Source organism: Triturus cristatus, chromosome 10 (assembly GCF_964204655.1).
Source record: "Triturus cristatus chromosome 10, aTriCri1.1, whole genome shotgun sequence".
NCBI classification, from domain to species: Eukaryota; Metazoa; Chordata; class Amphibia; order Caudata; family Salamandridae; genus Triturus; species Triturus cristatus.
The window spans coordinates 156,049,592-156,073,649 of record NC_140593.1 but is presented as its reverse complement, the minus strand read 5'-3'; the positions used below and the strand labels follow the sequence as shown (position 1 = coordinate 156,073,649).

The following is a 24,058-nucleotide window of genomic DNA, read 5'->3' as shown; positions in this document are numbered from 1 at the left end:
CTCTTTGCCAAATATGTTCTCCTTGATCTTTGTTTAGTCCTGGATTGGCCTCAGAGCCATTCCTCGGTAGGCATTACTTGGAGAATCATTCAGAGATGTGGGAAGAATTGAATGTCAAACCAATAAGTTACGTCATTTTTGTACATTTTTTTTTTTATTGAGATTTATGCATAATACGTACATAGCAATGATAAGCGCATTCATCTGCAAACAAACAGAACATCCCGTGGCAACAAAGTGGTGTGAGAGTGTGTACTTTCCAACATGGTATATACATACAGTGCAGGGTGAAGTTTATGACAGTCCCCAGGTTATAGCAGGATTATATAGCAGAAGCACAGGGCGTTCCATCACCCTATGAGCAGAGATACTGCAGCAGCGGTTCCCAAGTATCCTTGGGCCTGGAGGTGGTAAGCAGTTCCTCAGCATACAGGGCCAAATTCTCACGACAGTATACCATATCTTTTAACCACAGAGAGGTAGAGGGACCCAGGTGGCTCCCCCAGGACAGCCGGCGCTTAGCAAGCAGCGCAGCTATCTTTACAAGTCTGCATATCGCACCTTTGAGGAAGGACACAAGGCCAAGTAAACACACATGGGGGGTGCAGCCCAAGTCTAGCTTGGTCATATCCTGTATTATATCACAGCTGTCCAGTATTCCGCTACCTTCCCACATTCCCATGCCAGGTGCCAGAAATCTGCTCCCGGGGCGCCGCAGCGCTTACATATATCATGCGAGAATCTCTAAGGCCGTATGTGAATAGCTTATATGGGGTATAATAAACTTGATGAATGTATTTAATGTGAATAATGCATAGATTGCCGTTAGAAGTGAGTGCTTGAGTTAGTTGGCAGCAGCGCGCCCAGTCTTTCTGTGTGAGCTGCGGAACTAGTTTTTCGTTCCACTTATCCATGCTTGAGTTGTGAGATAGTGGAGTTTCATCACTAGCCGCTCGGTAAAGTTTCGGCACCTACTTACGTTTCGATGTGCTGATGAGCAGAGTGTGTAGTGATTGTAGTGTCGGAGGTTCTGTAGGGAAAGTAAGGAAGTGCGCCTGTAAGGCTTTCTTTAGCCTGTAGATGGTGAAGATGAAAAGAGGTGTCTGGTTTTGCACACAGCTCAAGTCCGCATGCTCTAGAAAGCTACCTGCAGGGAAGAGGTTTCGCATTTTGTCGATGCCCGCTAATGTGAGAGCGTGCATGGCCCCTTTCTCATGAGTGACGGATATGCTGGCGTGGTGTGCCAGAGGCATAAGTGGGGAGTATAGTGGAAATGTATCTGCTCTTCGGCCCAGTGCCTGCCAGGCTGCGACGGTGGCATCAATGGAATAAATTCCCGAACGGGGTGTGTCCCTGTGTGTATGGGTCAGTATGGAGCCTAGCGGCACGGGATGCGCATCACCATCTTCCACAGCCGCATGCGGGATGAACTCATGGGAACGGTACCAGTAGTAGGCATACTGGGCCTGTGCGCAGAGATAGTAAAGGTGCATGTCAGGCACGCTAAAGCCTCCCCTACCGTAGTCCAGTGCGAGGGTCGATAGGCTCACTCGTGTTTGCTTTCCCCCCCATATCAGCCTGATTAATAATGATCTGACCATTTTGAAAAATGTGGTGGGCAACTGTACGGGGGTGGTGGTAAAGTAGTATAGAAGCTTAGGTAGGACGACCATTTTTATAAGTACCAGGTGATCTGCCAGTGATAGCGGTAGGCGTATCCACCTATCCACCTGCTGCTCTAGCTTTGCATAGGCCGTGCCGTAGTTTTCGCGGATCACAATCTCTGGGTCTCGATGAACCCATTCCCCGAGGTATTTGACAGGGTCCGTGGACAACACCAGCGGGAAATCCAGCGTGTGGGGGGCGGTGGAGGTGGTGAGTGGAACTATCATTGATTTTGACCAATTTATAGTAAGGCCAGAGAATCGGATATATTCTCTAAGCACCGGCGCCAGGAAGATCTGTGGCTCTCTGATAAATAGAAGCATATCATCCGCGTAAAGTGATATGCTCACAGGGCGGTGAGCAAATTGCAGAGCAGCCGACCTGTGTCGCTGTCTGATTATTCAGGCCAAGGGTTCCAGCATTATTGCGAATAGGAGCGGCGAGAGGGGGCATCCCTGTCTAGTTCCCCTACAGATTGGGATGGGTCCGACGTAATGTCCTCGACTCGTACACGCGCCTATGGGCCAGTGTATAGCAATCGTATCCAGTTAATGAACAGTAGCGGGAAACCCATCCGGGTAGGAATATTAAAAAGATAGCTCCACTCTATGGAGTCAAAAGCTTTGGCTGCATCGAGCTTTGTAACACTCTTTGATTAATACTTTATCTTACCGTAGGTACCTCATCACCTGCCCACCTCCTCTTTTTTAACCGGGAGGTTGATGTTTTACTTTACGGACAATAAAGTTCTGGTGGTATTGCATTTTAAATTGTTTGCTGATGGTTTGGTTCGCTGCTCTGGCTTCATTTATGTTTTGATAGGGTTTTATCCATCACTCGAGAGCAGTAAGTATATGCAGAACTGGCATGAACGCACAGCTGGGGGAGCTATTTCTATGAGAAACATTCCTCGATGCAGTTTGGTGCAGGTCCATGGGTTCAGTAGCCTAGAACAGTGGTTCCTAACCTGTGGTCCAAGGACCCCATGGGATCCACAAAGCCTTCATGGGGAGGTCTTTGACTGCTTATAAAATTCAATAATATAAAGAGATGAGTAAAGTGCATATTAAGAGGCAAAATTTAAAGTTGACCATTTTAAAATGTTCTGTTAATGTGCAGGAATTTGGAATTGGGGGCTAAAAATTAAGTTAGTATCCTTAAATTGAGTCATGGGATGTGAGAGGCTGGCTTAGTATATGATTCACACTTATTTAAGTGGGCACCTTGCACTAATCCAGACAACCCTTATGGAGATTTTAGTGGTCTTAGACAACCTTATAAAGCTCTCTAAGTGGTAGCTGTGGAGAGCAGCCTTCAGGCTTAGTCCAGAAGGAGTGTAAAGTAACTTGTTTTACCAGTACTTTATCTAATGATATAGCTAAAGTAAAAAAGAATCACACTGTGCAGTTATAAAAATATATATTTTTATTACAAACACTCACTAGCACATTGCAATATCTCCTCCCCTGAGATATACATACAATACACACAAATACATAGGAAATAGAACAGTAAGAAGCACAAATACACAGTGGTCTCCAGGGGGAGACCAAACCATAACTAAAATAGTGGTATGCGAACCACGACTCAGGTCGAGACTAAACCCAGACCAAAGGAACCACCCAAGGTGAGTATCTTGGAACTCCATGGCGGTCGTGTGCAGTGTGGTAACACGACTGCGTGCTCAATCTTAGTCAATAGGTAAGTGGCGGTTGCAATTTTAAAGAAGGACCCTTCCCAGCAGACCCTGAAGAAACCCAGAGGAAGAAGGAAGGTTGGAGAGTCACCCTTTCCATGGAAACACCAGGAACCAGTATACCTACACCAGGGAAGCCGGGTGCTTAGGTGTCAAGTGACTTCAGAAACCACTGTAGACCACAATGGAGGACTTCAGGAAAGATGCCCCTGGAGAAGAAGACGCAGGATTCCGATGGAACCCAAAGTTGGATTGAAGATTCTAAAGTACCTGCAAGCACAGGGGACAGAGTCTATGCCACTCAGGAGTGACCAGGAGGCACGGAAGATAGATGCCCACTGACGTCGATAGATGCAGGATGGTTGACGGTGCACTTGCATTGAAGCTGTGCAGACCAGGTGATGCTGTGGAAGACCAAGAGCCTGTCACGAGCTGTCCCACATCGGATGTCGAGAGCCGGGGGGTCAGTGTCCAGCAGGGGCACCAACACGCCTTGGCAGAGGCAACAGGCGTAGAAATCAAAGAAGGTGCAGTGTCGGGATCAGCAAGGTCCAAGTGACTCACCATGACTAGGTAAGTCCGAGCAGACCCCGAGCAAGCCGGGGAGCCCACTGGAATCAAGGACCCAAAGGTCTCTGGAGAGAAGAGTCGCCCAGCTTTAGCAACAGCCAGCCAACGCGGTGCAGGGGGGCTTGGTTCCAGCGGTGCCGAAGAGGGATACTGGCCACAGACTCGGTCTGAAGACAGAGCAGGCCTCGAGGGAGTTGTAGAACTGTCACTTGTGTTACTGAGCCTGTCAGAGTACGTAGGAACCCAGGATCAGCAAACCGGTCAGCTATGTTGCGGTGCCTGCAGAAGCAGGGCAGTGACTCCTTCACTCCAAGGAAGATTCCTTTGGGTGTCTTGGATGTCCACAGACCCTGTGAGGAACCTGTATGGAGTGTGGACACTGACGGTGCAGCAAACTTGTAGGACGATGAGACCTGGGGCAGTTGGAGTCTTCCCGGTTTTAGTCTCGGTTCCCAAAGCGAAGTTTGATGCGGTCAGTCCAACGCAGTCAGAGTATCCAGACGGTTGAAGATAAAGCAGAGGTGGATCTGAATCGAATCCCACGAGAAATCTAGGGTCCAACCCTCAGGTAAGCCCTTGAGTACCCCAAGGAAAGGGTTGGGATGATTCAGGGGTCCCTCCCAGAGGAGGGTCTGGACAGTGGGGAGAATACTCCCATGTCCTTTGTCCAGTTTCACGGCAGAGCAGGAGCCAATTGCTCCTGGAACTACTTTGAGCTGGAGTATGGAAGGAGGGCACCAAATGTGCCCATCAAGCAGTCTCAGTGGCGCAGGCATGCGCCCCCACCCTGCCCCAATACACTAAACCCTGTCTGGGAGGTGGTCACACCTCCCTGTGACAGGATACCTATTGTTCTTCCCTTGCTTGAGTTTGGCTCAGCAGCAGGAAGGCAGAATTGTGTCTCTGGTTGGCAGAAGCCCTAGCTTGCTGTCCGGTTCTGGGAGACTGGTGCCCGGAGCACTGAGGGGCCTCCCGAAGGAGATTTACGGTGCGTGGAATCATACCATCCACACCGTATAAAGTGTGGGTTTATGATTCCAACATGTTTGATACCAAACATGACCGGGTTCGTTACGGCCGGTTTAGAGTTGGTCATCGCGTAACGACGCGTGGCCACTCTAAATGTATCAATGGCTGATGCACTTACAACCCGGGAGAATGGACTCCGAAGGTTGTAGGGGTGCCCTGCTCATGCAGGAGCACCCTCACACTTAGGACCCAGCACCCTGCCTTCAGGATTGAAAGGCCTGTCTTAGGGGTGACATATGTTTTAATTGTAGGGATCATAGATATAGGAAAACCTATATCTATCATAATTGGTACTAGCACCATCTTACACAGGCTGCAATGGCAGGCCTGGAGCCCCAATTAGAGTGGTCTCCCATGGCTCCCATAATACATGCTGCAGCCCCGTGGAGATCTCTGGGGTACCTAGGCTCTGGGTGCCTTAGTACCATACAAGGATACACCAGATGTCAATCTGGAGTGTACCTAAGTACTCACCATGTCCAATTTAGGGGGCAAGCACAGAGACTGGGGTCCTGGCTAGCAGGATCCCATTCAGACTAGTCAGAAAAACATAATGACACCCACAAAAAGTTGGGGTGACCATGAAACAGATCCTACTTTCATACATGGGAGGAGTGCATCAAACACAATATAGTATGGACGATGAGAGGACAAATTGACTTTTGTGTGTGTGTGAGGAAACAGTAGGGATCATATACACTTAACTCTGACACACTGCACTGTTAGGTTATGCAGCCCAGGTGCGTGGAAGTCCTCTCTTGTTGACATTGCAAGACATGTCGCTCCTTGTTCAGATATTTTGAAAGGTGGTTCAAATTTCTTATCACGGGGCACTTAGGAAAAATAGTCAACACAGCAGGAAGTATGTAACATATCAGGTTTCACAGTGTGAGATAATTATAATGTAAATTGATTCCCGTTTGTTTTTAATGCAGAGGCATGAGGTGTTTCGGGTTTTGGTAACACATGATTTGCGAGAAGCAAACAACTGTGCAGTTTCACATAGTGTCACTGTACTTGTCAAGCACTATCTGCAATGCTGGGTTTAACTCTCTCGGCATTAGTGTGGTAGTTAGCACCTCATAATCAATCCAAACTTTGCAAATGTCATGGATTACACCAGTAATAATAGTGACTAGCTGCTCCAGTTCAGGGATTTGTGGAAACTGGCCTCGCTTCTGTTCTTTAATGACTGGCCTAACACCGGCCGGCTTGTGGTTCTTAACACATGGGAAATGCCTGACCTGGCTATGGGGCTGTAAGTGATGGCCCATTGCAGAACTGGCCTGACTCCAGTGATGCTTCACATACTGGACCATTCTGGATAAAGGTTTGGTGATGCAGCTCTGCACCCTCCAGAAATGTGATGTCCCGCCTGGATATGGCGGCTTTTACAGTGATGCACAGGCAAGCGCTCTGAACTAAGGGACACTTCTACTGAGTGTGTCTTTTATTATGACGGCTAATATGCGGGTCCTGAATAATTCAAACCTCCCTGAGCCCAGCCCTGGCAGCCAGAGCAGCCTCTTGGCAAAGGGATACATATGCACTTGGGCACCTGGCCAATTTGAGCATCAATTATTTGGCTTTCAGATTGAGCAGAAACCCATGTACTTCTATACCATCTTTATATAGCTAGTCGAATTCACTATTATTTGAGGAACAACCATGACATTTCTATTGGATGGATTTTTTCCAGTGCTTCCTACCACGTTCAATAGGTACTAGTTTTCCAGCAGCACAAATTTGTGCCTGAGAGTTCAGCAAGTGTTTTTTTTAGTGGGCACATCATTTCTTCATTGGCCTAGATATAATTTTCTGCAACAGAAAAAATGTTTCCTGATTTTTGGGGCAGCTCTTGAAGTACTGGGAAGTTTTATTAGTTGCTCTATAAAAACCTGTGTGAAACATCTATTGTTTTTAACCACAATATCTAGAATCTTGTGCTGTGAAATGCACCCTACTCTTTTATATTTTTAAAAACTGTTCTTGGGAGGACGCCCTTTTCTCTGATTCCGCTTCTGCAGAATGTCAGGCTCACCCGGTATGATCGCTCCGTGAAATTCTGGAGGCTATTAAAAATATTACTAAGGCGGTCTTTAGGTCCCAGCATAGCGCGGAGTAAGTTAGATCAATGTGTTGCCTTCTGTAAAATGATTCAAAGTAGCTGTTTCTAAACTTGAATTTGGATACATGCATAAACCCATGCTCTCCTGATAATGCCATTAGTGAACAAGGAGACAAATCAGTTTGGCAAGACCCTTCTGTATGAGTAAAATACTATTATATAAGGAGTAATAGTATAGCCTAGCAAACCACACAAGCGAGGTCTTCGTGTAGGGCACATACCAAACCGAACTTCTCCAAGTCGATCTTAGGTTTGAGGATCTCTGCTTACTGCCACAGTCTTCTGTTTGATTTTAGGACATGATCTCCACTGAAGAGCAAGAGAACACTTTGTAATGCACACTCCTCGTGGGCCCCTGCGCACGGGGAAAATGTAAAGTGAACGGCTACCCAGGTGCACAGCATAAATGCAAGTCTGGTCCCAGACATTGGCCTCCCTTGTTTGACCCCTATGAAGCACCAATGGCTGCTTTGATCATGCCCCATCAGTCTGATGCTTAACTTTGGTTGGATTCTAACAAGACTGAGTTGTATGATTTTTATGGCTTCAGCGACAGTGGAAACACTGAACTCAGGTAGAGGTTTTTGTCCTGGGTGGTCCTCCGTTCATCTGGATCTCCACATGTTGGCCTGAAGCTCTTGGCAATCCTTCCATTCTCACCCCCAAGGTCTAAATGTTAAGGATATCCTCTGGTTCCCTTCTTTCGTTTGCTCCCTATGAACAAAGTTACCACACTCTGCTTCCCTTTCCAAGATTTACAATATGTTTTTTCCATTCCTGTGTTTGGAGGAGAAGCAAACGGTGCTCCAAGTGGTTATCTCTTCCTAGTTGGAATAGAGATATGCATTCTTTCTTGGTCTGTCTAAATATCTGACGTGGCAGCTTCAGATGATACTAAATGCTGCAACCCATCTCTGTTTTTCTGCTTCGAGCGAGGCTTCTCAATTGGTTCTCACCTAGCTAGCCTTCTCTTGCTCTCATTTGAAAAGAGTCTACCAATACATTGCAGGTTCTCTTAACCATCCTTTATATGTTCTTGCTATATAGCCAACACCCTTTGGAATACTCTTCCTCGCTCTTTGTACCACTCTTGATCACTTTTCTTCATCATCTGCCTTTTTGCAAACAAATGAAAAAGCCAACTCGTTTTTCCTTAACTTCTAGCCTCCTTGCTCTCTGGCCATTAGCAGAAGAATATATTGGGACAGCAGCTTATACTATACAAATTCAATAATCAGTCAACGTGTAGCAGGAGCGCTGGACAGGCCATTAGGGGCTGAGTTTGCTTTTGGAGGTGACCTACGCTGTCATGGAGTGGCACCCATCTTGGTGGGTCTGGCACCCCAGACCCTCTTTCTTTGTGGCATATCTAGCACAGTCAATCACTCGTATGTTGACTGGCGGTGAACTGCCTTTGTTGGATTCACAGGAGTCCCATCAATCCTATCGTTTGTGAAAGGCCATTTGGAAGTTGTTTTTGCTATCTCTAATAGTACTTGCTCATCTTCAAATCCACTCCTATCTTTCTTTAATATGGAACCGCACACTCCTGCTTTTGCTTGATTGAAACATTTTGACACTCATTGCCTACATGTTTTAATCCACAGTAAATATGACAGGATGCAATTTACATAAAACTTTTGTTTAATCAAAGATCCTTGATCTCATGCGCACAACACTCCTCGTCCAGGCACCAGAGTGCTGTATAACCATGTTCAAAGGTTATGACAACAATTACAGTGTGTGAACTGCATCAGTACTTCATTTTGAGAGAGGTATGAATATAATAGGCTTCAAATTCCACCTTTTACTCTTTTTCTGCAAGGGAGCAGTTCTGATCTTTGTAAGGAAGGCTTTTTAATGCCAGACTTCCAAGGAAGAAGGCTGCAGAAATGAGGTTAGTATCGTTCTGAAGTATGCTGGAGTGACTGTATGTTCAAGTGGCTTGGAACACACGCACTCTAACTAAATATCCTAGACCATCAACTGGTGAAAGAACAGCAACCTTTACTTCTAAGGGGCCCCACAGGAAGGATACTAGTTTATGGTTTTTCTGAAAGATATGTGTTGGAAAGGACCTGTATTCAAATCGGTGTAAGATTCCAGAGTTTTGTGGCATGGACTATAGTTTGTCTCTTTCTGCCACTTGCACCTTTAAATGCAAAGATGAAGCCCTTTCCACTATTGGATTGAAGCATTATGCATTATGGGTAGGTCAGCCAGTAATTGTTGCATATATCAGATGGTATGGGTCAGACCATATAAGGGATTTTGTAAGCGAGTAGTTTCTGGCTGTTGCCCAGATACAGTGCCCAGAAGACCCTTCCCAGTGTGGTGTGGTCTCCTTTCCCAAAGTCCCAGATGAGCCAAAAAGCTTTTTGTACCTTTTGTAGGTGGTGAAGCTGTTTTTCCAGTAGGCCGTAGTATAGGACGTGAGTGTTGTCAAACTTTAACGTTTTCAAGTGTGCCCCTAATGGCTGTGTGAAGTTCAGAAACTATTATGGAAGTTGTGTGGAAGCTAAATTCATCTACAAAAGTCTACGGTTGTGAAAACACTGGCTTGTGTGTTCTCTCTGAGGCTGTGATCCACTCAGACAACATTATATTTGGCCGACTTGACAATGGACTCCTCCTCTAGTGAATTAGGGGTCGTTTGGTGTAGATTGCAACACCTGTCCTGGTTTGACCTAAGCAGCAAGGCTTGGAGTTTGGTGTCATCACATTTGAGTGCAGTATTCTATATCCAGCCCACTCCTGTGTCTATCTCCCCTTCCCTGGCTACAGACACCAGTTGATAATCTACTTATGGATGCATAAGCTTGTCATGCTGGCGGAAGGTCAACCCATGCTCTCTGAGAAGCTTCATGAGAGGCCATATGTATACATGACAGACGAAGGCGAGTGCCCAACAAACTACAAGAGAGGAAAGCACATGCGCAGAGGGAAGGGAGTCCAGTTTCGTGTTTTAGTCTTTGATACACATAGCACCTGGACGAGAGAGAATGTGCCCTTATTAAAGAATTAAGAACCAAAAGTGTAATGTTCCTTACTGTAAGAATATGTCACTTACATGTAGTATATATAAAGTTTATTACTTTTTATGGCCTGTTTGTCAGTGTTTAGGTGCTGTGTCTATGCGTGTAAGCTAAAATGCCCATTTGAGAGATGTGAACAAAATGTTCTTATCCGTATCTGTGTTTTTTTTTCTTCTCACTTTTCATAGAACCGGACAATCCAACCCAACTTTCTACCTGCAGAAGGGGCCAAAAGAGTATGTTCTCCGAAAGAAACCACCTGGCAAGCTCCTGCCTGGCGCTCATCGGGTACAGTATAGTCGGGGTACTACCACCCCATGACCATTGAGTAGCGCTACAAGTTAGTGTGAAGGACTATAGACAAAGTAACACAGTACACTGTATCTATTGTGCTTGACCAGTGCCAGAAAGCATTCTCAGAAGGTGACAGTGGCTGTCGTAAAAAGGAGCTCCTTAGCACAAGACACTTGACTGGGCACTGGGGTGTTTCTGAACAGCCCTAATTAGAAGGCTTTTAGGGCAATGTGAAGATGGTGCAAAGAGCTTGTGTCCAAGCTAGCTCTATATTATGACTAAACAGAGGTCTGTACTGCAGTCACTCCATGGTGAACTGGGCTCTTTCACTACACACCTAGTTAACTCTATTTTGTTTATTAGAGAGCATCTTAGCAAATGGAAAGCAAGTATTATAGCGTCAAACATGCATAAGTGAAATCAAACAGCACAGTTTATCAATCATAAAAGAATCTAAATAATGGATTAAAACACTAGATGATCCTATTACTTCATAATTCCAGGACATAACCAGGTGGGAGATCCAGATGTCCCAGCCTGACTGGCTCCCAGATTTGTCCTAGCTTACTAGGCCCAGGATGATTGTATTTAACCGCCAATTCCAACCCACAAATGAATACAAACTTCTGCCACCAGGATAAGGAATCTGGTGGCTCCTTCTGGAGCCATGCTCAAGCAGTCACCAATCTTACAGATGTAATAGCAAAAGAACAGCACCAACAGCATCGCGGGGAACGTTAGGCACATAGCCGAATAAAAAAGTGTTAGTGTCAAATCTAGCATCTGTCTTCAGAAGTCGATTAATTAGTGCGAAAACGTTACACCAGATTTTAGCAATAATGTCACAAGTTACAAAGACATGTACGGTGTCTGCCCCAAGCTTGCTGCAGCAAAACCAATGTGATGTTTTCCTTAAGCCCCATTTATGCAGCTTGTATGGGGCATAATATACATCATAGAGGATTTTAATGGAGTGAGTCTTAAGCCTGGGGACATTTAAAATGTTCTGGACAGGCAAATTAGTGCTCCGTGTTTCAGCAATGCAGACATTAGAATCCAAGTTTTGTGACTACCTAGCAGACAAAGCCTCGAATTTGTTGGTCATGTTCCTCTGGTGCCCAAGGATTAAATCAAAGGTATGGATGTAGCGCCGTTTTGATATTTTAACAAAGCTCTGTAAAAATTAATTACTATCAATACTAATTTTATTAGGAAAGACACATAATAAAAATTCCCTTAATAAGTAGTAGAAAAATCCAATTTTGGGGAGCGGATGTTCCCTACATATATTCTGAAGAGATAGGGCAACTCCGTTTCTAAAGAATTTGCCAAGGGTCCACACTTTTGAACCACACCAGCACTATGGATAGCAGTCTAGGAATAAATGGGGGAGGGTAGGATTATTTCCAAGTGAGGTGAATTGATAGAGATACATAGGATATCCTGCCAAACCTTACGATATACCGATAGTCTTAAACCGTGTATGTTTAAAGTAGGCCCTATCAATTAAACCTTTGCATGGAATAATCATTTACAGGAAAATCTGATACTCTGATAATAAACCAGCAAGCTCCCATTGCCCCGTGACCCAATCACCACAGAGAGCCTTAACGTAAGTGCAACAATGAAGTAGCTTCAAAGAATATGGAAGTGCAAACCCGCCCTCGCTACAAGGCAGTTTTAAATAACTTATAGAACATCAGGGTTTTTAAATTACCCTATAATTGTTTTGCCAGCTACTTTCAACTCTTTTGAAGAAACACTTATAAAGATACAATGGAATAGACCTTAATAGGTAAAGATAGCGTGGAACATAACCATCTTAATATTGTTACATCTGCCAATTTGACCTAGATATAGCCTATCCCTTTTTCTAAATAAAGGGATTCCTTATATAATGCTTCATAGTTTAGAGAAAGGATGGTTCCCATATTAAATGAAATGTGAACGCCCACATACCTAGCCAATGTGACATACCGGGAGTCAACATTCTCAGGATCGACATTACCTGCAATCTCTGTCTTATCGATATTTAGTTTACACCCTGAGACTTGTCCGAATGCTGCGGCAACATCCTCAGTCGCTGGCAGAGTCTTCGTGGGAGATGATGTTAAGATTGCAGTACCACCTGCATACGCTAAGAGCTTAACCTCCCATTTATGCAGCCTCAAGGGTGGAATTGAAGTGCATAATTTCAGTATCCGAATATATATGGATCTAAATAGAGAACAAATCAAAGCGGGATAGGGGAAATCCCTGCTTATTGCCACGATTGGATAGCTTTGGAAAGTGTTCCCATACAGACGATCCTAGCAGTTAAGGAGGAATAGAGCGACTTGTTTTAAAACTTTGCCTGAACCCCATCGCAGACATAACCATCCACAGGTACCTCCAGGAGATCCAGTCCAATGCCTTCTCATGCCTTTACCTGCTGAGCTTTTCTGTTCACCTGCTACATTTAGAGCTAATATGGCTAGATTTAAGTGGTATGTGGTATTACATGAGGTAAAAAATCCATGCTGCATCGGATCTATTAGTGACGTTATAACTACTGATAGTCAGTTCGATAACACCGAGTATAAATTTTAGAGTTGCAATTTATTATTGAGATCGGGCGATATGACCCACAGTTAAGTGGATCCTTATTTCTTTACAAATAAAGATATGCAAGTTCTCCCCAAGACAGAAGTGTTGATTCTAAAAAGCCTGCGAAATTCACAAGTTCACAAAAAAGAGACGTAACAATATTTTTAAATTGTTTCTAGAATTCTGTCGGGGTGGAATCCAGACTCGCTGATTTGGTAGTCTGACCCTGGACAAAAGCGTTTAGGGGATCCCAAACTTTATTGGGTTGGCAGAGCCTTTGTTGATGCTATTAAATTAGCCAAAGCCAGAGCCCGTAAAATGAAAATGCGCTGAGCCCAGCAGTAACTTGCGAACAAAATGTAAATGGCGTGGAGATGTAGTATTGGCTATTTTACTTGACTTAACAAGTAATGACAATGGGTTATGATCCAACATAATCCTAGGATTTTATTTAATAGACACATCGCGTAAAAATCTATAACTTGCAAAAACCGTGTCTATGTGAGAGGATGTTCCATGTGGAAAAGAATGAAAAGTAAACCCAGGTTCATCTACAGGACAGGCCCAACAATCGTCATGGATAGCATGTGTTAACAATAATTTGCTTAATGGCCACCCTAGCTTTCTCATGCGCCCCTGACTTGTTTTCGAGGATGTTGTTGAGTCCACCCCTGGATGAATAGTCAAGTTAAAATCACCCGCACATGACAATTGGGTCCTGCCACATAGTGAGCTCACCAAGAAGAATATTGAACATTGTACGGTCATCCATATTTGTGTCATAAACCACACATAATGTTAATTGTAAACTACTGTTCCCTATGCGAGCATTCACCCATCTCCCTGCCCTATCTAATTCGACCTGATAATCAACCCATTCCTCACCCTTGGAGAGTAATGCCACCCCCTTTTTAGAACACTGATCCTGGTTGAAACCAGGGTGTAATAGCCTAAGAGACTTAGCTTATGAAGTTTGCTTGTGGTAAGATCGGTCTTCTGCACACACAAAATTACAATTAAGAGTGCTTGATTCCTCTCTAATATATCTTATCTTAGAATTGTAATGCATACCATTGATGTTCTAGCTAAGTATGTGGACATCCTGGTTACAGCTATGAATGATATTATCTATTAGTAGACAAAACCTTACTCCTACGCGTGGTATTGTGATTTGGCATAGTTACCTCCATTGATGCTATATCTCTCCTGTTATCCCTTTAGAACCCTGTTTCTTCCCCCAAATTGTTGTGCTTTGGTCCAAAGCCTCATGTAACCTTGTAACCAACACCAACCCTCACCCTGAGACCAACCAATGCCTCCCTCGCCCAAATGTCCACACCATACCAATTCCTATCCTACTCTGCCAAGCAGTACATGAGAACTTAGGTGTGAATCCACACTGACCCTCCCCATTATGTTGGATTTGAGACCCAGCTGTCAGCAGACCACCCCTCCAGGAGAGTAAAAATGAGCATGACCACCCAATTTTCCAAGTTGTATAATAAGAAAAAGGGTAACAAAGAAATTGAAGACAATTATGAATGAGAAAGGGAAAAGATAGAAGAAAAAGTAAGAGACCTTCCAGTATGAACCCATGCAATCTGATAATATTCTATAGACCAGCGCATTGAGTAACACATTGTATTTAGTGCTACATTTCCCCAGGGTCAGCACGTAGCAGACAGGAGATATGAACGGAACTAGGAGACAGTTCACTTCTCATTGGCTGCCCCTCATTGTTTTAACCAGTCCTGTGCTTTCCCTGGCTCTTGACAATCGATTGTTTGACCCTTAAAGCATATGTTTAAATTAGCAGGCTCTAATAAGGAGACCATGGTGCCAAGTTCATGAAAAGAAAAAATTGTCGCCCATAAGGGTCATCCGCATTCTGCTGTCTCCTGGCAAACGTCGGACCTCATGAAGAAGACTAACCGGTTTATTTGGGCAAGCCAGCTGAAATGTGTTGCACGAACATGAAGATCCCGACATAAATCAGGATGGCACATGGATATTAAGCTGCCCAACTCTTATTTGGCTTGCGGAAGGGAAACCAGTGTGCTTGCTGTACTTGGCAATCGATATCCCAGTCACTGAGTTGGGGAATGACTTTTGAAATAGATGAACAATATACCTTCAAGGGCCTTACCCCTCATTTCCTTCTGGAATCCCCAATATGCGCAAGTTATTTTAACATCTTCCAGCATTTGATTTTCAACATCTTCCAGCTTGGGACATGTCCAGCACTCTACCATTGTCTTGCCCTATATCTTGTGTTGACTCCACCGGATTAGCAGATGGAGACTCTATTGTTAAGACGGCCATGCAGAACATCCACATTTTTTTACATCTATCGCAGTTCCACCTTTGTTTTTAAGTGGGAGGTCTTCAAAGCTAGATAGTCCTTTTTATACTCCTGCCTGTGGAGTTGGAGAAGTTGTAGACAGAAGCGAGCGAGGGAGAGTCAGTAGCAGAATACGCGGACCATAACCGCACAGACTACACTGTCAGGGGGGGTATCTGATGGCTATTCACCCAAAGGGATGTTTTTGTTTTCTACTACGGCCATCTGAGATACCACAGACTGTGTCTTTCACATAGTTTCATCTGTAGGAGTTCACTCCCTCAGGATCCTGTAATAACTTGTTTGATTTGATTTAAACATTTGTAGAGTGCACGAATGCCCAAGGGCGTCTTGGCGCTAAGTCAATGTAAAAGTGCAGCACTGCCGATGAGATCGTGTTCTAACTAGGAAGTAAAAAGCCAGGTTTTTACAGCTTTCCTGAATGATAGTAGCGAGGGGATATTTTTTATTGTAATAGGGAGACGGTTCCAGGTCTTGGCTGTCTGCAGCAGGAAGCTTCTCAACCCCTCCCCCCCAGCCCCCCCCCCCCCCCACCTGACCTGCTTGAATTTAGGGACCTGAATCAACTTTGCCTGGCCAGATCTCAGGCTCCTGGATGGCTCATACTGTTTCAGGTGTGTTTTTAAAAAGTGAGATCCTACCCCGTGGAGGACCTTGTAGGCTAGACAGACTGACTTAAACCTAATCCTTTTCTGCATTGGTAGCCAGTGGAGGGCTCTTAATCTGTGGGCAACTGGCTCAGATCTGGGAATGTCTAGCACCATCCTCGCTGCTGCGTTCTATAGACGCTGGAGTTTTGTTAGATGTTGGATTTAGATCCCAGCATACAAGGCATTCCCTTAATCCAACCTAGACAAGGCCAGTGCCGTTACTAGTGTTTTGCATGATTCATGGGGAATAAAAGGCACTAGCCTTTTTATCATTTTCAGAATATACCACACAGTAGAAGACAATTTTATTTATCTGAGCGTTAAAAGACAGTTTGTTATCAAATACAACTCCCAGATTTCTAACTTTGTCCACTGGGGAGAGACAGTCGCCTAAACTATCCGGCCACCATCTTGGCGACCAAAAATTCATATCTGTCCCCAGCAGCATAACTTCGGTTTCATCACCGTTTAATTTTAGGCAGTTAAGCTGCTTCCAGAGATTAACCTGTCTCATGCAGTTGCTAAATCTGTCTGCTGTTTCCTCTAAATTGTTTGAGACCGACACCACTATTTGGGTGTCATCTGCGTAGGAGACTGGAAGAAACCCACATTTCCTTATTATAGATGCTAGTGGGGCAACATATATATTAAAAAGGGTAGGGCTCAAGGAGGACCCCTGAGGGCCCCCACACGGTGAATTAAAGGGTTTGGATGTGGAATCTCCTAATTTAACTGTAAAAGTTCTATCGGTCAAATATGAGGATAACAATTTGAGTGCAGTGTCATGAACTCCTAGTTCTGCTAGTCAGGTCAGGAGTATATCATGGTTTACAGTGTCGAAGGCCGCCGAAAGATTCAAAAGGATCAGGGCGGCCTTCCCACCTGTATCCAATACACTCCTGAGTTCCTCTACTGCAATGATCAGAGCTGTCTCAATTCCATGTTCCTCCCTGAATCCATACTGTGATTGGTCCAGGGCGTTTGCAGAAGCTAGAAATCTTGACAGTTGTTTCTTCAGTAGGTTTTCCAATACTTTCGCTGGGAAAGGGATTCTCGCAATTGGTCTATAGCTCCCAGGTACATGCGGATCCAGATTTGGCTTCTTCAGTAAAGGGAGGACTGATGCAGTGTTCCAGGCATCTGGGAAACAGCTGGATTGTATTATCTTTGTGAAAACCAAATGTAATTGTTCACTAAGTAGATCTGGGAACAAGTGCATCACCTTGGGTGGGCAGGGGTCCGTTAGGTCCCCCGACCTAATTGTCATCATCACCTGTCTGATCTGTTCCACTGATGGGGGCAGAAAGCGGAACCCCAGATTGAGGTTTCCAGTGTGCATGCCTTGTTTAGGATGTATATTTACCTTTATTTGGGCAGGGGTCGTGGCCCTGGGCCCGGTCCAGGTGCGGACGGGCGCAGACGGGCTTGCCTTTGGCGCGCCTTCGGCAATATTATGGGGACTCTTTACATTTTCCATTCGTTTTATAGGAGTCCTGGGAGCTGATATGTTGCCCTCCTCTGCTATCCAAGCCTAAGATATTTCTGCACTCTCCGTCAGATCGCATTCACCATCTCAGACCGAGTCAGACATAGCCAAGCCGCCAGTCTGTAAATTCCGATAATGAAAAAAAGCTTCCAGGACCTCTTGATGCTATCTCATGAGACTCATTGATAGTGGGAGTAACCAAACATGTCTGTCAGGTTGTCACTCTGCAGAATCCATTGGCAGTGATAAGCTCCACCTCCGGACCTGCCAAACACCCTGATGGTCAAATACGTACAGGGTGTTTGACGGATACGGCGAGGGAAAAACCCAAAAAAGGGGAAAAAACCCAGGGAGGGAAAGGAAGGGGCAGCAGGGAAGGGAAGCTGAAAAACAAAACACACAGGTTAGAAAAACACCAACTTCCTACTCTCAGTATATCTCGCTAATGAAAAGAGCATCACCTGAGCAAGCACATTATGGCGGCTTCACCGCAGCGTTTCCTTCCTTGAACCTTCCTCCCCTACAGAACACAAGAACATTTGTTAGAGGACACTGCACCCCTTGCCCACCTGCTGTATATCTACGTAAGAGGTGAGAGTCACGTACCCCCCTTACAGTGGGAACATCATAACATATAATGACTCCTGCGGGGTCACCTCCAGGTATATTCCCTCCAGACACCACACTATATGCTGTTCTGACATATGTCATTAATAATGTCTAGCAACTTTTGGTGTATATTGCTCCATATACACCGACGAAGTTTACCAAGAACACTACCGCAATTCCAAGTCTATCAACACGGGAGGGCGTAGGAGTTAACTACCGCCGTCCGCGTTGTATGCCTTAGTCCGCCTCACGGGCTTACAAACCTTTGTGACGGCAGTGAGGAGGAATTTCCCCCAGCACTCCGCCCCTTGCAGATCTCTTTGATTGTTCGGGCGTCTACCCGCTCCCTTTGTCTCCGGGAAAACAAAGGACCCTTCCCAAGACTCCGCTCCCCGGCACACCAGCTTACTTCCCTGGTACCTGCCCGAGTCGCCTCGCTCGTCCTGAAACCTCCGACTCTGGGTCTGCCAAGCGAACGAATTCTCGCTCCCGGCTCGGGAGTCTGAAACCGCTCCTGGGGTGGTGCTGCGTCTCGCGCAGCCTCCGGATACGTAGGAACGGAACTCAGCGTCTCCCGCCAAGTTCAACTGAATCACGAACACTCCCCTACCGGCCTTGCCTCGCTATATCCTTCCGGCGGCCGGGGCTTCTGGGAACTGTAGTTAAAACCCACGGAAGCGTGGGAGTTGTAGTCCAGGCAGGCGCCTAGACTAGATCCTGACAGTACGTCCTCCTCCCCGGCGCCTTCTAGGCCCAGGTTTGGAAGGGAATCTCCGATGAAAGGAAGCAACGGCCCTTGGTGCGTGCACGTTGTTCCAAGGCTCCCAAGAGTCGTCCTCCGCGGAATAGCCCTTCCAAGAGACCAAATACCAAAGTACCCCTCTGCGTATCTTGGAGTCCCTTATGGACCGTACTTCGTATTCCAGCCCATCATCACATTTCACCGGCGGGGGTGTTCTCCTTTGGGACGTCAGTGCCTTCTTCAATAACTGAACATGGAACAACGGATGGATCCGTAGAGTGTTTGGTAATTTCAGTTTATAAGACACGGGATTGACTTGTCACACTATTGGATAGGGGCCAATAAATCTTGGATGAAAGATACTTCTCATCTTGAACCGAATGTACCTGGTGGACAGCCACACTTTCTCCCCTACTTGAAACTGAGGACTGGGGGTTCTATGTTTGTCCTCCCAACGCTCGTATGTCTCTTTGGCCTTCACCAAGTGAGTGTGCACTGCCCTATGCACCTTCCTCAAGGCATGGATGCGATCCCTTAGGTTGGGCTGGTTGTCCACTTCCGGAGGGATATCTATGGGCAAGAAGCGGGCGTTATAACCGTAAGTGGCTCTAAAAGGGGACATACCCGTAGAGCTATGCCAAGCATTGTTATAAGCCAACTCGGCCATCCAGAGTAGGTCCACCCATGATTCCTGTGCTTTCTTGGAATAACACCGCAAGTATTTTTTCAAGGTCTGGTTCAGCCATTCCGTCTGCCCATCCGTCTGCGGGTGAAAGCTTGTGGAAAGAGCTGCTTCAATCCCCAGGGCCTGACACCAAGTTCTCCAAAAACGTGCAATGAACTGCGGGCCCCTGTCGGACACTATCACCTGCGGGACTCCGTGTAACCGTATGACCTGAGAAGCCACCAACTGGGCGGTTTGGCGGGCTGTGGGTAGAGTGGTACATGGTATAAAATGACCCATCTTGGTTAGATTATCAACCACCACCAAGATAGCCGTACACCCCTGATCCAGGGGCAACCCTGTTATGTAGTCTAGACTGATGTTCTGCCATGGGCGAGCAGGTGTGGGCATGGGCCTTAGTAGGCCCTTCCTCTTGGTGTTCTCCCCTTGGCTCTGGCACATTCCTCACACTCATTCACCCATCTCCGGGCGTCATCCCCCAAGGCTTCCCACCAAAAGTACTTGCGTAGCAGATGTTCCGTCTTTGTAATCCCTGGATGACCCGCCAGGGGCGTTACGTGACACCACACAAAAGCCTTTCTTCGTAATTCCCTGGTGGGCAGATACAAACACTCACCCTGAAAGGGCAACCCTTGTCTCACCATCCGTCCCGCCTTACTGGCAGCCCATTGTTCCCATGCCCCCACCGACTTGGCATTCTTCACCATATCCAGGAACCTCTCTGCCCGAACCACACATAACACCTTGGTTGCCGGTATAATGGCTTGTGGGATAACCTCCGTTTGGTCGCCTGGCATCCCTTGCCTGGACAAGGCGTCTGCTTTTCGGTTATCTATTCCAGGTCTATAGGTCACCACAAAATTAAACTCGGCAAAAAAAAGCATCCACCGCATTTGTCGTTGCGTCAGATGCCTCGCCGAGGACATGTACCGAAGGTTGCGGTGGTCGGTGTAGACAGTCACCGCATGACGAGCCCCGCACAGGTAGTGTCTCCACTCCTGAAATGCTCGTTTGATCGCTAAAAGCTCTTTTTCAGCTACGGTGTAGTTGAGCTCTGCGGGGCTCAACTTGCTAGACAGGTATGCCACCGGATGGAGGCGACCGGTGTATGTATCCCTCTGCGATAAGACAGCCCCTATCGCTTCCTCTGAAGCGTTGGCTTCCACTACAAAGGGTTGTTCCAGCACTGGATGGATTAACACCGGGGCCATGGTGAACGCTCTTTTTAGGGTCCTAAAAGCCTCTTCTGCCTCTTTGGTCCAGACAAAGTGTACCCCTTTTTTCAACAGCCTGGTTATTGGGACGGCGGTCTGCGAGAACTGTGCAATGAAACGGCGGTAGTAATTCGCGAACCCCAAAAAACTCTGCACTTCCCGCACGTTCTTTGGGGCTGGCCATTCCTGCACCGCCCTGACCTTCCGATCTGACATCTGCAATCCCTTGGCACTGAGATTCACTCCTAGGAACTCCACCTCCTGAACCCCAAACTCGCACTTGCTCAACTTTACGTACAATTGATGTTCTCTCAGCCTCTCCAATACCTTCATTACTTGTTTGGTATGACTAGCTTCGTCCTGTGAGTATATCAGTATGTCATCGATATACATAACTACAAAACGGTCCACATAATCTTTTAGCACGTCGTTTATAAAATATTGGAAAGCCGCCGGGGCGTTACAAAGCCCAAAGGGCATGACTAAATACTCGTACAGACCGTACCGCATCTTGAATGCCATCTTCCACTCATCCCCCTCCCGTACCCTGACCAGGTGATAGGCCCCGTAAATCCAACCGGGTATAGATCTTTGCCTCCCTCACCTGGTCGAGCAACACGGAGATGAGGGGGAGAGGATAACGGTTGCGTATGGTGTTTTGTTCAAGACGCGGTAATCCACACAAGCCCTCAGATCTCCATTGGCCTTTGCGATAAAGAAGATGGGGGAGGCTGCATGGGAGCGAGACGGCCTGATAAACCCCAGTTTAAGGTAATGGTCTATGTATTCTTTTAGATGGGTAGTTTCTGGAACAGACAACGCATATACTCTGCAAGAAGGGATAGTTGCCCCCTCCACCAAATCAATGCGGCAATCATACTCCCGGTGCGGGGGTAGAATGTCCACCTTGATTTCGCTAAACACATCTCCATAGCCGCTATATTCCCTAGGGAGTTGTACATTGGTTTCTGCTGCAGTAGCCGCCAAGTAAGGGGTGGCCAATGCCGATATATGGATTGAGGGACTAGGCAAAAGATGCTCCTGACAAAACTCGGGCGAAAACTGGAGCGTCTTATTCCTCCAATCAACCGTAGGGTTATGTAGGCATAGCCATGGCATGCCCAGGATGACCTCATACTGAGGGGCCGCAATGATGTTTAGCGACAACATCTCAGCATGGATTATCCCCTGCAAAACCACCGATAGACCCACCTCTTTTGTTCTTTCCGTTATCTGGCCTGATTTCAAAGGCTGCCCGTCTACCGCTAAAACATCCTTAAGGTTCTCTCTCGGGACACGGGGTAACGCCAGACGGGACACCAGGCCTTCGTCAATAAAATTGCCTGTTGCTCCGGAGTCCAGCATTACCCACACCTTATGGAACTCGCTCTCACATTCGAGCGTCATACCTATGACGAGATGTGCCTCGGTTTCCCCTATTTCTCTCGTGGAGAGCGATGTGAGTTTCCATTCGGGTCCTCCCTCCATCCCAGGTCTTTGGTTCTCAGACAGCCCCATGTCAGGGGCTACTGACGACACAGCTACTCTCTTGAACCTATTGACCCCTGTACTCCTGGGTTTGGAGGGGCACTCCCGAACGTAATGCCCCTTCTTCCCACAGTACATACAAAGGCCCTGAGTCCGCCTGACTTCCCTCTCTTCCTTCGTTAAAGGAGCACGAAGAGCGCCTATCTCCATAGGTTCTGGACTGCCTTCTAACCCTCCCAATGTCTTACGAGGGGGCCGATAATAATCAACAGACCCTTTCTCCCATCTTCTCCTGCCGCTCCCTCTCTCTGTCATGCGGCTATCCAGTCTTAACGCCAGATTGATCATATCTACGCACGTTCGTGGCTGCGGATCTACTTGCGCCACCACGTCCTTCAGATCCTCCTTCAATCCCTGATAAAAAAGGGACATTCTTTTCTCCTCCGGCCATTCAGCCTCAGCCACCAGTCTATTAAAAGTGGTCAAATAAGTAATCAGCTCGCCTTTCCCCTGCCTTAATTCCAAGAGTTCTTTGTCCACACTAAAGGTGGTGGCCCTTCTATCGAAGACCTTCTCGAACTCTGTTCTAAATGCAGCCCAGTCTGACAAGATAGCATCGTTATTCCTTACCAGGGGCACTGCCCAATTGGCCGCATCTCCTGCCAAATAGGAGATGGCGAAAACCACCCTAGCATGATTGGTGGGGAAAGAAGCTGGTTTGCACGAAAAGTGTAACAGTATCTGCGTTAGGAAAACCTGTGTTTTACGAGGGTCGCCGGAGAACCTCTCGGGGGTAGCCAAAGGAATGGGAGGTGGCACAGTCACCTGTATGGAGGAAGCAGGAGCAGAGGCACTGAAAGGGTTTCTAGTCAAGTGTTCTACTTTGTCTCTTAAGGCGTTTGTTTCGGCTCTAGCCGACGCCAGCTCCTGCTGAACCAAGACTAAAGCACTTAACACATCCTCCATGGACGCCATTATCACTGCGAAATGAACCGGGCAGAATGTAATTCGTGGGTTCGTGATTCTGTCAGGTTGTCACTCTGCAGGATCCATTCGCAATGATAAGCTCCACCTCCGGACCTGCCAAACACCCTGATAGTCAAATACGTACAGGGTGTTTGACGGATACGGCGAGGGAAAAACCCCAAAAAGGGGAAAAAACCCAGGGAGGGAAAGGAAGGGGCAGCAGGGAAGGGAAGCTGAAAAACAAAACACACAGGTTAGAAAAACGCCAACTTCCTACTCTCAGTATATCTCGCTAATGAAAAGAGCATCACCTGAGCAAGCACATTATGGCGGCTTCACCGCAGCGTTTCCTTCCTTGAACCTTCCTCCCCTACAGAACACAAGAACATTCGTTAGAGGACACTGCACCCCTTGCCCACCTGCTGTATATCTACGTAAGAGGTGAGAGTCACGTACCCCCCTTACAGTGGGAACATCATAACATATAATGACTCCTGCGGGGTCACCTCCAGGTATATTCCCTCCAGACACCACACTATATGCTGTTCTGACATATGTCATTAATAATGTCTAGCAACTTTTGGTGTATATTGCTCCATATACACCGACGAAGTTTACCAAGAACACTACCGCAATTCCAAGTCTATCAACACGGGAGGGCGTAGGAGTTAACTACCGCCGTCCGCGTTGTATGCCTTAGTCCGTCTCACAGGCTTACAAACCTTTGTGACAGCAATGAGGAGGAATTTCCCCCAGCACTCCGCCCCTTGCAGATCTCTTTGATTGTTCGGGCGTCTACCCGCTCCCTTTGTCTCCGGGAAAACAAAGGACCCTTCCCAAGACTCCGCTCCCC

The 24,058-nt window shown here is 46.6% G+C and overlaps 1 protein-coding gene across 1 annotated transcript in view; it reads left to right on the top strand.

Annotated features, from left to right (window-relative positions):
• Positions 1–24,058, top strand: part of ACAD11 (acyl-CoA dehydrogenase family member 11) — a 366,306-nt gene that overhangs the window by 83,812 nt on the left and 258,436 nt on the right. Inside the window, exon 2 of the mRNA XM_085630689.1 lies at positions 10,312–10,411. Coding sequence (XP_085486815.1) covers positions 10,312–10,411 — 100 coding nt within the window. The remainder of the gene's footprint in view (positions 1–10,311; positions 10,412–24,058) is intronic.